The 14,080-nt window shown below is 35.8% G+C and overlaps 1 protein-coding gene across 1 annotated transcript in view; it reads right to left on the bottom strand.

The window, feature by feature from the left end:
- Positions 1–4,346: 4,346 nt before the first annotated feature.
- The window catches only part of LOC121370849, a 30,661-nt gene continuing 20,927 nt past the window's right edge, over positions 4,347–14,080 (bottom strand). The window contains exons 3-7 of the mRNA XM_041496353.1: positions 11,286–11,451; positions 9,566–10,610; positions 8,909–9,026; positions 7,399–7,553; positions 4,347–6,457 (exon numbers count right to left, since the gene is read on the bottom strand). Coding sequence (XP_041352287.1) covers positions 6,352–6,457; positions 7,399–7,553; positions 8,909–9,026; positions 9,566–10,610; positions 11,286–11,451 — 1,590 coding nt within the window. The 3' untranslated portion in view covers positions 4,347–6,351. The remainder of the gene's footprint in view (positions 6,458–7,398; positions 7,554–8,908; positions 9,027–9,565; positions 10,611–11,285; positions 11,452–14,080) is intronic.

Below are 14,080 nucleotides of genomic sequence, written 5' to 3'. Positions count from 1 at the left end.
TTTTATGTTGTTATGCATTTAAATGTATAGAAAATATTACATAGGCCTATATAGATATATATGTGCTCAATGGCCACTGGGGCTTATGCAAAGTATAGATAGTTGGATGGATAAAAGTTCTGTAAATTAAGAGACTATAGATAAGTAATGGTTAACAATATTTTCCACAGCATACGTGTTTCTTTCTTCTTCTTTTTTTAAACAGCTTAAATTAGCAATATATGTAATTATAAAACAAAATATCATATTATTTTGTCAAAATTTTTGTAAACAGATACATTTTACTCTCGACCAATCTGAGCAATTTGCCAATTTCAATAGATTCTCAAACATATAGATCTACCTATATACTGTGAAATAGGCCTAAATACCCAGCTAAATATTTTCATTCGTTTTAAAAAAGTATTCTTTGTTCTTAGTCTGCTGGAATTTAAGAAGTTGGAACATGAATGAACATGCAACATATATTTAAAACATACAAACCGAGCATATCTAATTCTCACAGATGCCATAATGATGTCCAATCTCTTGTCAGAGTTGGAATGGCCAGTGCAGGCCAATTCTTCGACACTGACTGTCCACATTGCAATAAACTTACAGCACCGATGTTTGTATACCAATTAACACCTCGATTAGCATAGGAGAAACAACCAATCCCCTGATGTGTTGTCATTCCGCAGATTTATAATCTTCAGGCTGACCAAAGTCATTGTTTGTTGTCTTGTCAAGAGATTGCGCGCTGAACAAAGCATTAGTCTGGGAATGCCCTAAGACCGATATACATGTGGCAGAGATTAAATTAAGGTTTGTTTGGGCTGTTGGTAAGAACAAGCAAGATCATCGAATGTTCATGTAGCAACCATGCAACCAAATGGCTTACATAGGCTATGCATGTTACTGTGTGTGTGCGTGTGCGTGTGCGTGCGTGCGTGTGTGTGTGTGTGTGTGTGTGTGTGTGTGTTACTGATGGAAAGAAATAAAGGATCGCACAGATAGCAACAAGAAATAATGACTGCATCAAAAATCAATTCATATTGTCAGAAGTTGACTGGGAACATACAGGCAGCACATTCAACACTACAGACATTCAATCCCACATTACAACTTGGTATGAAATACAGACATTATTACGCTAGTTGTGAATTAAATTTGGTCTACAATTTGATGTTTTCACTTATTTCTTTCCACATATATATATTATTTAAGATATGGTGTTTAAGTTAGCTTCAATTCTTAAATGTAAATGTTATTTTGAATGATAATAGAGTTATTGCTGAATTATTTTTGTTTAGTTTACATACCCACAATCATGCCCGTAATTACAATTTGAAAAAGTCCTTGTTAGTTTACAATTCTTTGCCCGTTTGTGTTTAGTGGAACAAAAAAAGAGACAAACGCTCACAATTTTAAAATATTTTTTATTTATGGAGTAAAACATATCACATCATAAATAACACGTGGTGTCACGATTTTATTTTTGTAATAGTTTAGGCTGAATACGGCCCTGAGAATGATAGCAACAACAAAACATATTTTGATAATAATATACATGTCCTTTTTTGAGAGGGTATGAGACATTAGTACACTCCCACCTGAGACTTTTTGTTTGTTTGTTCTGTTGTATATATTTGTACCCCCATTCATATAGTGTTCAACACCCACCCATCAACCCAGCACATATCGTTCCTATTTGCCTGTTTTAGGTAATATTGCAAAATAAATCTTGAGTAAATGTTTGTGTGATTCCGTGCCGGCCCCCCCCCCCCCCACACACCCACCCCCCCCCACACACACAGTGTGTTCATGTACTTCTGATTGATGTTCAAATGAAAGAGATATTAGTCTAGCACATTTAACCTAGTGTTTAAACTGTATAGTTATTTTAGTTATTTTGACACTTGCGAGAGAAAGAGCGAGAGAGAGAGAGAGAGAGAGAGAGAGAGAGAGAGAGAGAGAGAGAGAGAGAGAGAGAGACAGACAGACAGACAGACAGACAGACAGACAGACAGACAGACAGACAGACAGACAGACAGACAGACAGAGAGAGAGAGAGCAAGAGAGAGATATTCCATCCCCCCCCCCCTCTCTCTCTCTCTCTCTCTCTCTCTCTCTCTCTCTCGGTCTGTCTCTGTTTCTGTCTTTCTCTCTCAAAACTGTTTTTTGTTTTGGGGATATGTAAATAGAGTATGTACTACATATTATTGTGTAGATAGATACCATTTATCTTACAACTTCGTTAAAGGCACATACCCTAGTTTCAACCTGTAAACATTAACACTAAGTTTAGTTAATCTACAAACCTGTAACACATTTGGATAAAGTTACAATTGAGTGAAACATGAGTCCAGTGTTATATATTAGTTATGAAACTCCCTGGAATAAAAACCATAAAAATGTGTCAGTATTATCGTGACATGTTACGGTATTCAAACAACCGGCATAAAAAATGACTATAACACCCAGGTTGATATTGATTACACCTGACAGGTGAAATCACAAGTACTAAGTTTAGCAGAGGGGTGGTCTTAGGTGTAATCAATATCTACCTGGGTGTTATAGTCTGTTTCAAATTACATATGTTTAACAGTAAAATTGTAAATACATCTCATATTTCTATCTATAACAGGTAACTTATTGTCATTTTTTGTACCGGTTGTTTGAATACCGTAACAGGTCATGATAATACTGACAAATTTTTATGATTTTTATTTCAGGGATTTTCATAACTAATATATAAACTGGAAAATCACATGGGTATAATTTTGATTAGTACTTTAGTACTAGTATTCTCTATAATATTGAAGGTGCGTGAAATAATTTTAGCGGGGGGAAGGGGGTCTAGACTATCGTTAGCGACGTTTATGGGAGGGGGAGGAGGTCGAGACAGGCTTGAAAATTTGCTTGAGCGGAGGGGGAGGGGACAACCTCCTAAAATGTACATCTGCATACGCGCTTGTATTTTTCTATCAATGTAATTTTAGCCAACAAATATTTTACTACTTTCAAGAAAAACATACTGAACATCATGTGTTATATTAATAATTATTTGTAAAGCTATGTATGTTTTTCGTCACTGAAAAATCGTCATAACTCGTTGTCAATACTGGCATTTCCCTCCGTATCGACCAGCTATGTGTATTCAATATGGCTATATACATTAAACTGAGTGTTCCAAATTTCTCCAGGAGTGGGTAATAATCAGTGACAATTGCTAGCACCAGTAACTTATAATTACTATACTGGGAGGAGCGATAGGTCAGAGATATATGTTCATCAGATTAAAAGATGTAATTAAGTAACAGGAGATTTTCAGTTCAAAATGAAAAGCGTAATTCATGAATGTAGCTTGTATGTTAAAGTACAATGCAGGAGAACCAAATTGCTAAACGTTTTTGTCTTGAGTTAGTATATAATGGCTAACAATCACTGCATGTAACTCAGAGAGAGAGAGAGAGAGAGAGAGAGAGAGAGAGAGAGAGAGAGAGAGAGAGAGAGAGAGAGAGAGAGAGAGAGAGAGAGAGAGAGAGAGAGAGAGAGAGAGAGAGGGAGAGGGGAGGGGGAGAGGGAGAGAGAGGGGGGAGAGAGAGAGAGAGAGAGAGAGAGGGGGGGGGGGGGAGAGGGAGAGATCAGAAGCAATGTGCCATAGTTTTCAACTTATTTTCATGCTTTTATCCAATTAAGCTTCAGGCAAGCTGTTCTGGACACACACCTACCCAATGAGTCGTTAAAACTTCTTCCAAGTGAGAGCCGGTACTGGGCTGCGAACCCAGTACCTACCAGCCTTCTGTCCGATGGCTTTACCACGACACCACCGTGGCCGGTCGTGCCACAGTAAGAAACGCAATGTGGATGATCAATTAAAGGGACATAACTCTTGTCAAATAGGATCTATGAACCCAAGTTGTGATAATGATAAATCAAAATAAAGAACCCCTTCACGTTTCTCTAAGTTATGGGAATGTACTTTTTAAATGTTATGTATCAATGAATAAAAAGATCTGATGATGGTCTATGTTATGTTCTCAATTGCATTACCAGACACTGTGACATTACCAGACACTGTGACATTACCAGACACTGTGACACACTGTGACATTACCCATCGCATGCTAGCACTATCAGCTTCTGAGACATTTGTAACAACATAAAATTAAAATTATCGCTTTGTTTAAATGTAAGTTTATTATTTTGTGACAATCCCAGAGTTCAAATACTGTCCTTACAATTTTGCAGTTTAGAATATATGTGTCTTTTCCATCTTTTATAATTTTTTTGAGGTAAACAATTACATTAATAAAACAATCCATATGGATACAATGAACCCAAAAAGAACAACAAAAAGAAGCAAGTGTATAAAAATTAATTTATTGCCATTATAAAAATCATTTTAAAAACATTTATTGTAATATACAATATGTACATGAAATATTATGAAAAAGTATACATATATTTATATACTAACCTAAGCATTTGATATTTAATACTATAAACAAGAGCACGATTTACTAAGAAAGATTTATAGCTACTATAATATAAATTCACCATGCAAAAAAACAAAACATTATTGTTTCATGCAAATCAATCAACACCTTTACAATCACAAAAAGGTACATTTTCTAACTACATACCTATTCTAAGTATTAATCTCTAAACAAGTCTACATTTAATTTTTGCTTGCTAAAATAAAGATAATTTAGCCAAATATATAACTGAACCAAATGTTTGTTTCGCTTAAAGACACCACTTGATCATATTGATTTATTAATCATCCACTTGGATGACAAATATTTGATAATTTTGACTTGTAGTCTTTGAGGAAACCTGCTACATTTCTCCATTTAGTAGCAAGGGATCTTTTATATACACTTTCCCATAGACAGGATAGCACATACCACAGCATTTGATATACCAGTCGTGGTGCACTGGTTGAGATGAGAAGAAAAAACATTGGAGAAGGAAGGGTCCACTGAGGGGGTTCGATCTTATGATTAAATAATCTCAGTCTGGAGCTCTACTAACTGAGCTAGATCCCACCCCTTAGAACAGATCAGTGAGAAACAGAACTGAATCAAGTACCAACATACTACCCTTATTTTATTTTTTTACCCATTTGATAAAACTGAATTTGTATTTTATTTATGTGCATGTAATTGTAAATTTGCCTGTGAATGCAAGTGTACATGTGTGCATAAACCTATTCAGTTGCTTGACAAATACAGACCTCAATAACCCCTACCACCACCAAACTTCATATATCATTGTACAGGGCTTGAATGGGCAGACTGAAGGAAATGTTAATTTGTGATTTAATGCTCAACCGATACAACCAGATCAGTTGTCACAAAAGGAATGAAACTGTTGCATTAATTTCATACAATGAGCAAACCCAGCCCTAAATACAGTACTAGATAATGGTGTGCAAGGACCCCTTTAATTTGAACTTTGAGCTTGATTTTGCATGGAATGAAAAGAAAACAATATATATATATACCCATTATATTGTTAATTGGTGGCTAAATTGGAGGTCTGAAATAAGGTCTAGATAATGAAAGATGAAACCCACTGATTAGCACCATAGCTAGAGTCTTTCATAATTATCTGAAATCCAGTCTGCATTTCATTTGACAAATATACTGGTGGAAGTAGACTTTCTAAACCAGATTCCAGGGAACCTGTTGATATATGCCAATATGCATTGTGCCCGATAAGACTGATTTCTCCCATGCTATTATCACTAAACAGGTATCCGTGATCATGCCGGTTTACACAGAAATAGTGATTTCACAGACACCAGAATTGACAGAATGCACTGTATATTATTTCAGCTTGTGACACCTTCTAAACAATCCTAGCTACCGACCTTGTAATAGGGTTCGTGGGTAGAATTGTAACTGCACAATCATTTGATCAGATCCTGGTATATTTTGTGTTTTTATATATATATATACACACTTACATACAACTATACAGTTTGATCTAAAATGTACATGATATATCTACTATAAACAGTCAGTGATACTGATATGATAGGTAACAACAGTAGAAAGATTATTCTGAATCAAAAACTTACACATAATCAAAATGACTGGCAAAAAATGAATTACTTGCTTCGTAAAAATTTAAAAACAAACATTTGTTAGAAATTATCAAATACTTTTAAATAGAGACACAAAAGAAACAAAACAATAAATGTCTTGACATTCACAATTATATAAAATATACAAATGTACAAAATTGGCACATTAGGTTTATTATAAAATTAAGATATTTATGGAATGTCATGAAGAAATGTAAAAAAAAATATATTAAAGCAATAGAAAAAAATAAAATTGAAAAAAAGAGTTAATTTTTTTAATTTCCTTGTTGCCACAGCAGCAGACCAGCTGAGATGAAGATGAGAGAGAGACTAGAAACTATGGATGATGCTCCAGCTATTCTACATTTCAGTGTGTCGTATCTGAAAAACAAAATAAAATGTCTTTAGTTTGTTTGTTTTGTTTAACACCACCACTAGAGCACATCGATTTATTAATTATCGGCTATAGAATGTCAAACATATGGTCATTTTGACACAATCATATAGAGGAAACCCGGCTACATTTTTCCATTAAGGGCAAGGGATCTTTTATATCCACCATCCCACAGACATGGAAGCACATACCATGGCCTTTGATACACTAGTGTGGTGCACTGGCTGGAATGAGAAATAGCCCAATGGGCCCACCAACAGGGATCGATCCTAGACCGGCCGCGCACCAGGCGAGCGCTTTACCACTGGGCTATGTCCCATCCCAGAAATCTCTTTAGTGTCTCTTCTAAATACGCACAGACAGTTGCAGTTTGTGTCCCAAAATAACAGGGATCTAACTGACATTCTGGTCAAAATTAGTTATATGTTTATTATGAGATATCAATAACAGTTTTATTACATCAATGGATGAGTGGTGCATTTAGTATGATCAGAATTACAAGTTCTTTAATGGAACTGACTTTTCAAACACATTTATCGAAATAAAACCCAAAACAAATGTCAGAACTCTGTTGTTCTCATGTTACAAGCTGAATCTTGTTAGCTCATTCACCATTCATGTTGGTAAAAATATTTGACCCATTCCAAAGGTAGAATGAGTTATGCATTGTGTCAACACACCCATGATGTTTTTGTGACAGTAATGAAAGCACCAGTTGATAGTTGAATAATCTACTGGCCAGGTATGACATATACACTGTCTGTATCAAGTATTTGTGTGAATGATGAAAGGATGAAAGGTTGCAGAAAGTACTCACCGACTCGCCAAATGTGAGTTAAAAAATGTATGGACAATTTATATAGTTACATTTTGTGGCAAGACCCATGCCTGCACTAATTGCTTGAAGGTTGAACCATCTAGAACATACCTGTTGGGTTCATTATTCTGGACCTTTCGCCACTCTTCTTCCATGGTCTGCCCATCAAAGAACCAGGCAAGGTCGTTGAATGGATACTCGTAACCTTGACGACATTCACATTTGTATCCTCCTCCCACAAATCGCTTGCCTTCTAAAGCTACGCACTGAGAAAAGAAAAGAAGCAAACACAATTTTTAATTATGTAACAATCATATAACCAAATCTACAGTCCAAAAAGCAATATCTGCATCAATGCATGTCTTAAGCGTAAGCAAAATGACAAAATGTGAAAAGCCAAATGAGAAACAAACGGTCACGGCCAAATAAGTACTAAACATACAAACTGTAATTGTTAATTTATAAGATTAATATAATATTATTACTCTTTGTAAAATATATTTCACAAGAATTGTAGAAAAATGGCATACACAAAAATCTGTACATATGACACAGTTGTCTGAATTGACATAATCCACTATGAAATATTTTAGAAGCTTGTAACATCCTTCTAAACAACCCTAGTTACACATCTTGTAGTAGAGTTCATGGGTAGTCTATATAATATCATCAATTTGTTACATACAGACTTGCCATTTCATTGCAATGTAAGGACAAAAGCCAAATGAAATGGGGGAAAAAACCCAAGATGAATATAAAGGTTAAAAAACAAACATGGATGGGAAAATATGCGAAAATAATTATGATAATTGTTTTTCTAACTAAATGAAAGACAATGAAGAATTGATCCACAATCTTGTTTTAAAAAGTAGTCCAATTTTAAAAAATATTGTTTTAATATCATTCTTTTTGTTTTTAATTCTCGACAAGGTGAAGATTTACTGACAGCTAATTTTGACACCAGAAAACAATCACTTTATTAACACGTGATTATTCCGCCAGTGCCAAGACCAGACATCAGCATTTCATACTGGCAACAAAAGCAGCATCAAAATAAAGCCTGCTATTAAAAAAAAAAAAAAAAAAAAAAAAAAAAAAAAAAAAAGCAAGTGTGAAAAGACTGGTACTTTTTTGCTTTTTTTTTTTACCACACCCCTGCACATATTTGAAAACTATGGCTATTTGGTGTCTGATTGACTTATGGTATACATAGAGAAAGAGAAGACACCTGCTCCCATCTCATAGACTACTACCAAACAACAGAAATGGATCTTTATAAATGTGTACTTTTGAGGTGTTTGGTAATACTACAGATAGCTGGTCTACTGAGAGTTCAATCTTGGCACCCCTTGCACACAATACAGATGCTCTGCCATCATGCAAATTAGGCTTTAATCCATTCCAAAACTTTAAACAATTATTTTTGTACTAAACTTTAACATAAATGAAATATATAACCAGATTTTCTAACTAGGTTTATCTGAATAAGCCAAATGTAAACAAAACTTTTTCAAATTTAATGAAAATTCCAAGTCATCAAAGGGAAAAAGCTAATTCAAAGGGACATAACTCTGATATACTGTCCCACAATGAGAGCTAGCTAGAGGTGATAATGACTTACATATTGTGACTCAAAGTGGCAGCGGGCAGTGTTCTTGAAGGCATTGGCCACATAAAAGTTAGAGGGACACTGGTTAATGTCGAGGTAGTCCAGCTTTACATCAATTGTTACAACACCCCTGGAACACAAGATCAAGATAATGTCAAGTACTGTAATAATGTGTACAGTATCAAACAAAAAAAAGTTCATAGAACATCCAACACTGTTACATATTCATCAAATGATGTTTAATGAACAGAAAAATGGTACTTTTGTACCAGTTATACATTTATATCTCTAACTCCATACACACACATTTTCAGTGTAAGAACATCTTAATTTTTAATGCAGATTTATATATATCTATATATATATCTATATCTATCTATCTATCTATCTATCTATCTATCTATCTATATATATATATATATATCTATACACACACACACACACACACACACACACACACACACACACACACACATATATATAACTAAATGAATGTTTGATTTAACAGTGATAAAAATATATTTATTGCATATTATGTCATCATATAAAAATGTGCTAATACAGTAAAACCTGCTCTATCAACCACCTCTATTTAGCAGCCATGTGTTAATTTTAGTGACTGCTATATGTGGGTTTAACTGTACTATTTAATAAAGAAATCATACGTACTTGAATTCAATTCTTGTTTTCAGTGCGTTCTTGCCGAAGAATGGCACTACATATGAGATGACCCAGTCATTAATTCTGTCATCACATTTGAACTCGGGACGAAGCCACTCTCCATCTTCATAGCGAGCCGCTCGGAATGTCAGAGGGTAGTACTCGAACCGGACCAGACTCTCGCCCTGGGGGTTCGAGCGAATCATCGGCTTTGCCGTGAACTTCTTCAGACCATCCACATTGGTCGACCATCTCGCCTTCATGTTCCTGAACCAGCGTTCGTCCGTGTAAAAGTGTTTGTAGCCGGCGAAGTCAATGGCCTTGAACTCGTCCAGCCCGTCCCCATCTATCTGCTGTCTGAACGCGTACGGACCGAAGAACTCTCGCGTGATGCCGCTCGCCAGAGCCGGATCTGTGTTGTTGATCGGCGGAGACATCCGGAACTTGTAACGCTCGAAGAACACACCACTACCCAAGACCTTGAAGTCGCCCATGATGTTTGCGATCACTTCGGCGAATATCTGCGTTTCGTTGATCCTCCGATCGCCGCGGAGATTGCCAAATTCTTCGTACTCGTCGACGTTCTGCAGGAAGTTGCTCAAGAAGTGAGCCAGCCTGAGGGCGGTCCTGCCCTGAGCCTCGAACTGCGTGTTGACCCCATGTCCTGCATCGCCCGGCAACAGCAGCTCATACTTCTTCCTGCTCTTGCAGTTCTTTTTGTTGATGTCGTACTTGCGGAATATGATGCCGTTCATTCGTCTGACGGCGTCTTCGTCGGTGGCATCTCGCTTGTTGCGCTTCGACGGTTTGATTTTCATCTCTCTCTTCTGTCTAGCAATCAACTTGGCTCTCTTGGGAGCTTCTCTCTTCTGTCTCTCCTTCTCGGCATGGTAATCCTTGAGTCGGGACACCAGGTGGCGCTTCTGACGGGTACTCAGTCTGGGACTCATTGAGTGGAATTTGATCAACGTCGCGAACTCGTCCTTCCTGGACAAGACCGATCTCTTCTGTCTGTCAACAAACTCGGGCATCACATTTGGAATGACAAGTCGCTCTGGAAAAGTTAACGTAATACATCTAGAATCATAATGGATCTAATACACAGTGAAACCCCTCTAAACCGGACGCCCTTGAGACCAAGACAAATGTCCAGTCTTAAAAGTGATCCGGTTTAGAGAGGTTAAGTTCTCTCCTGGTTTTTTAAAAAGAGACTGTAAAATGACCGGTTTTGAGGGAAATACCGGTTTACAGAGGGTCCGGTCTTGAGAGATTTCACTGTATATACAGAATAAACAATGACATACAGACATTTATTTATGATGAAACCACTCTAAAAGCAGCAAAATCTAATGGAACATCACTAAATACATGTGTAGACTTCTATGTCTATTGATGTATTTAAAAATGCGAATATGGTGAAATTAGTAAGTTTTATTGTGTAAGTTTTGGACCATAGTCAACCCCAAAACTGTGAAGAGCTGTACCTCTGAATCAGGCCAATAACTTCATCATTGATCAAATATACATACCGGTATATATACATATATATTTTTTATTTCTTAACAAAAGCATTGACCAAACTACATTTGTCTTAATATGTCTGCAAATGACACAATAACAACTTTTTTTTTTTTTTGTCCTTCTATAATTGGATCTTGCTAATCTTAAAAACTACACACATATTAGCATTCATTACAAAGAAGAAGAAAACATCAAAAGGCTTCCTAACCTTCTACTTTAATGCAGTCAAATCCAATTTGATACTCCTCTTTGGTAGCTTGTTCGATCTCAAAGCCAAGGAAGGGTCCATCATGGTACCAGGGAAAGTAATAGCCTGGCTGACACACACACTGATATCCACCACGTCGGAATCCAAAGCCAGGGATTGGTTCACACTTTAAAAGAGAAGACATATTTGCATGTGTACACATGTAAGCAAGGGGTCAGAGCTAAAAGGACAACAGACCCTTTCTGTTCCTTATACATTGTAGCTGAAATTTTTTATTTAAAAAATAAAAAACAAAAAACTGATATTTGAGTAAATACAATAACACATTATCTCAGTAGCCCAAAAAATCTCAAGGTTCAGAAATGGTTCCATGGTATAATCTTTTTAAGGAAGGAAATGTTTTATTTAATGATGCACTCAACACATTTTATTTACGGTTATATGGAGTCAGACATATGGGTAAGGACCACACAGATATAAAGAAGGAAACCCGCTGTCGCCATTTCATGGGCTACTCTTTTTGATTAGCAGCAAGTGATCTTTTATATGCACCATCCCACAGACAGGATGGTACATACCACAGCTTTTGTTATACCAGTTGTGGAGCACTGGCTGGAGTGAGAATTAGCCCAATGGGTCCACTGATGGGGATCGATCCTCGACCAACCACGCATCAAGCGAGTGCTTTACCACTGGGCTACGTCCTGCCCAATCTTTTTAAAGACATAAAACAACTGTGTGTTAATTCAGTCCATCATTGTTAAAGTTAAAGTTTGTTTTGTTTAACGACACCACTAGAGCACACTGATTTATTAATCATCAGCTACTGGATGTCAAATATTTGTTAATTTTGACATACAGGCTTAGGGAGGAAACCTGCTGCATTTTTCCATTAGTAGCAAGGGGTCTTTTATAGGCACCATCCAACAAACACTGGCTGGAATGAGAAATAACTCAATCATTATACTCCCATCGATGGGGATCAATCCTAGAATCCTACCGCTTTACCACTGGGCTACGTCATGTTCCTATCAATCACCGTCTTCAGCTGTTTGGTTCAACATCTAGATAACAACAGTGGATTTTTTTTTTTTTACCATTTGTGGCCATGAAATGATGTGGTGTACATCAAATTAATTTATTTTTCCCTTCACTAACAGCATACGGAATGATTTTTCATGATTTTCAGATTATTTGTAACACATATTGGAAACATAATAAAAAAATATTCTAAGCCTAAAATAGAAATTGAATTTGCCAAACTCAGGAATGTTAAATTAACCCCTCTATATCCAGAAACAACTAACAATTAACTCCTAAACTAGATACCATACCAAGTAATAATCAAGGGCTACTGGTTTGAACAGGAAAAAATCCAAATGGGTTTGCTGAGGAGGGTCAATCCTAAGACTCAAACACCTAAGGCTCTACAAATTGACCTAAATCCCACCATACTAATTAATAACTGATGCAAACAGTTTTAAATAATGTGCAATTTAATGGTAAAACATGATGCAACAACTAAAATAAAATAAATGTGAATATAAATTTCAGCTGTAACAGTAAATTTAGTTGTTGTTTGTTAAAAGAAGAGAGTAACACATATTGAGATTTATGAGAACTACAGGTTCACATATCATTTATCATTTCACAAAAATAAGTAAATTTGTATAATCAAATAAACTTTTTCTAATTACCAAACTACCCCAAACCCTGATTTGCATTTCTTTTGGTGTTTAGTATATTATTCATTGCCTTTAGAAACAAGGGTTGGTGCCTTTTCAATAGATATATGTATTACCTATGAAGAACAGTACACCAGTGTTCATATTTAGGCCTATCATACGATTTCCCTTATATGTCATAACATCCCTTTAAAGTGAATCAGAAACAAATTTGGGGTCAAGCTGCTCATTTCTGAGATAACAGGTAGCGTCATCCTCATAGCTTTTTTGTTTAACAATTGGCTGTAATAAAAGTATGCCTCTTTCTGATTGGCTGATACAATATTCCACAGAGACTGAGGCTATACAAAGTGATTTCATTTACGTTTGATAGCATTTCCATTAAAAAAATGTTTACTTCGTTACATATCCATACATCATTTGAATATTGAGTAATGACTGACTGAAATTAGAGTTAAGTATTAACTTCACCAAAGAGACATCGTATTAAGCTTAAGATTATATTATAAAGAGGTTATTATTAATATGACGTCAGTTTAGAATGGGTTGACTTGTGATTAAGTTTTCAAGATGTCTACAATGAATACAAATTACTCCTTTGGCAAACAAAGATTGGTAGTTTGTGAACATTGACTGGACTGTATATTGACTAATTTAGCAAAACAATTCTACAGTAATAAACAGAATATTACATTCATGCCCATGACAGACAATAGTTACGACACTCATGCCTAAATTATCATTATCCAGTGAAAAAAGCGAGAGAAATGTGATAATTTAGGCACTTGTGTCATAAACATAGTCAGGGCTCACTCTGGCAATCGCCAAAATTCACCAATTGCGAATTTTGAAAACAACTTGCCAATTTTATTTCAATTTGGCGAAATAATTTCATGTAATAATCAGTGTTCGAGATTAAAAATTTGGGGCAGTATCCCAGTTGGATACTAACATTTTAAAATCTGGTATCCCACCTGAGAATGTAGTATCCCACTTAAATGAAATTCATAAATAACATCATAACAAACTTGAACGACACTGTTACTTAACTTCACCAGTAAATGATGACTTTCATTGTTTCAGTGAAAAATAAAAATACAGGATTAAAAA

Source organism: Gigantopelta aegis, chromosome 4 (assembly GCF_016097555.1).
Source record: "Gigantopelta aegis isolate Gae_Host chromosome 4, Gae_host_genome, whole genome shotgun sequence".
NCBI lineage: Eukaryota > Metazoa > Mollusca > Gastropoda > Neomphalida > Peltospiridae > Gigantopelta > Gigantopelta aegis.
Note: the sequence above shows the minus strand (reverse complement) of the source record. Positions and strands in the feature narration are given on the sequence as shown.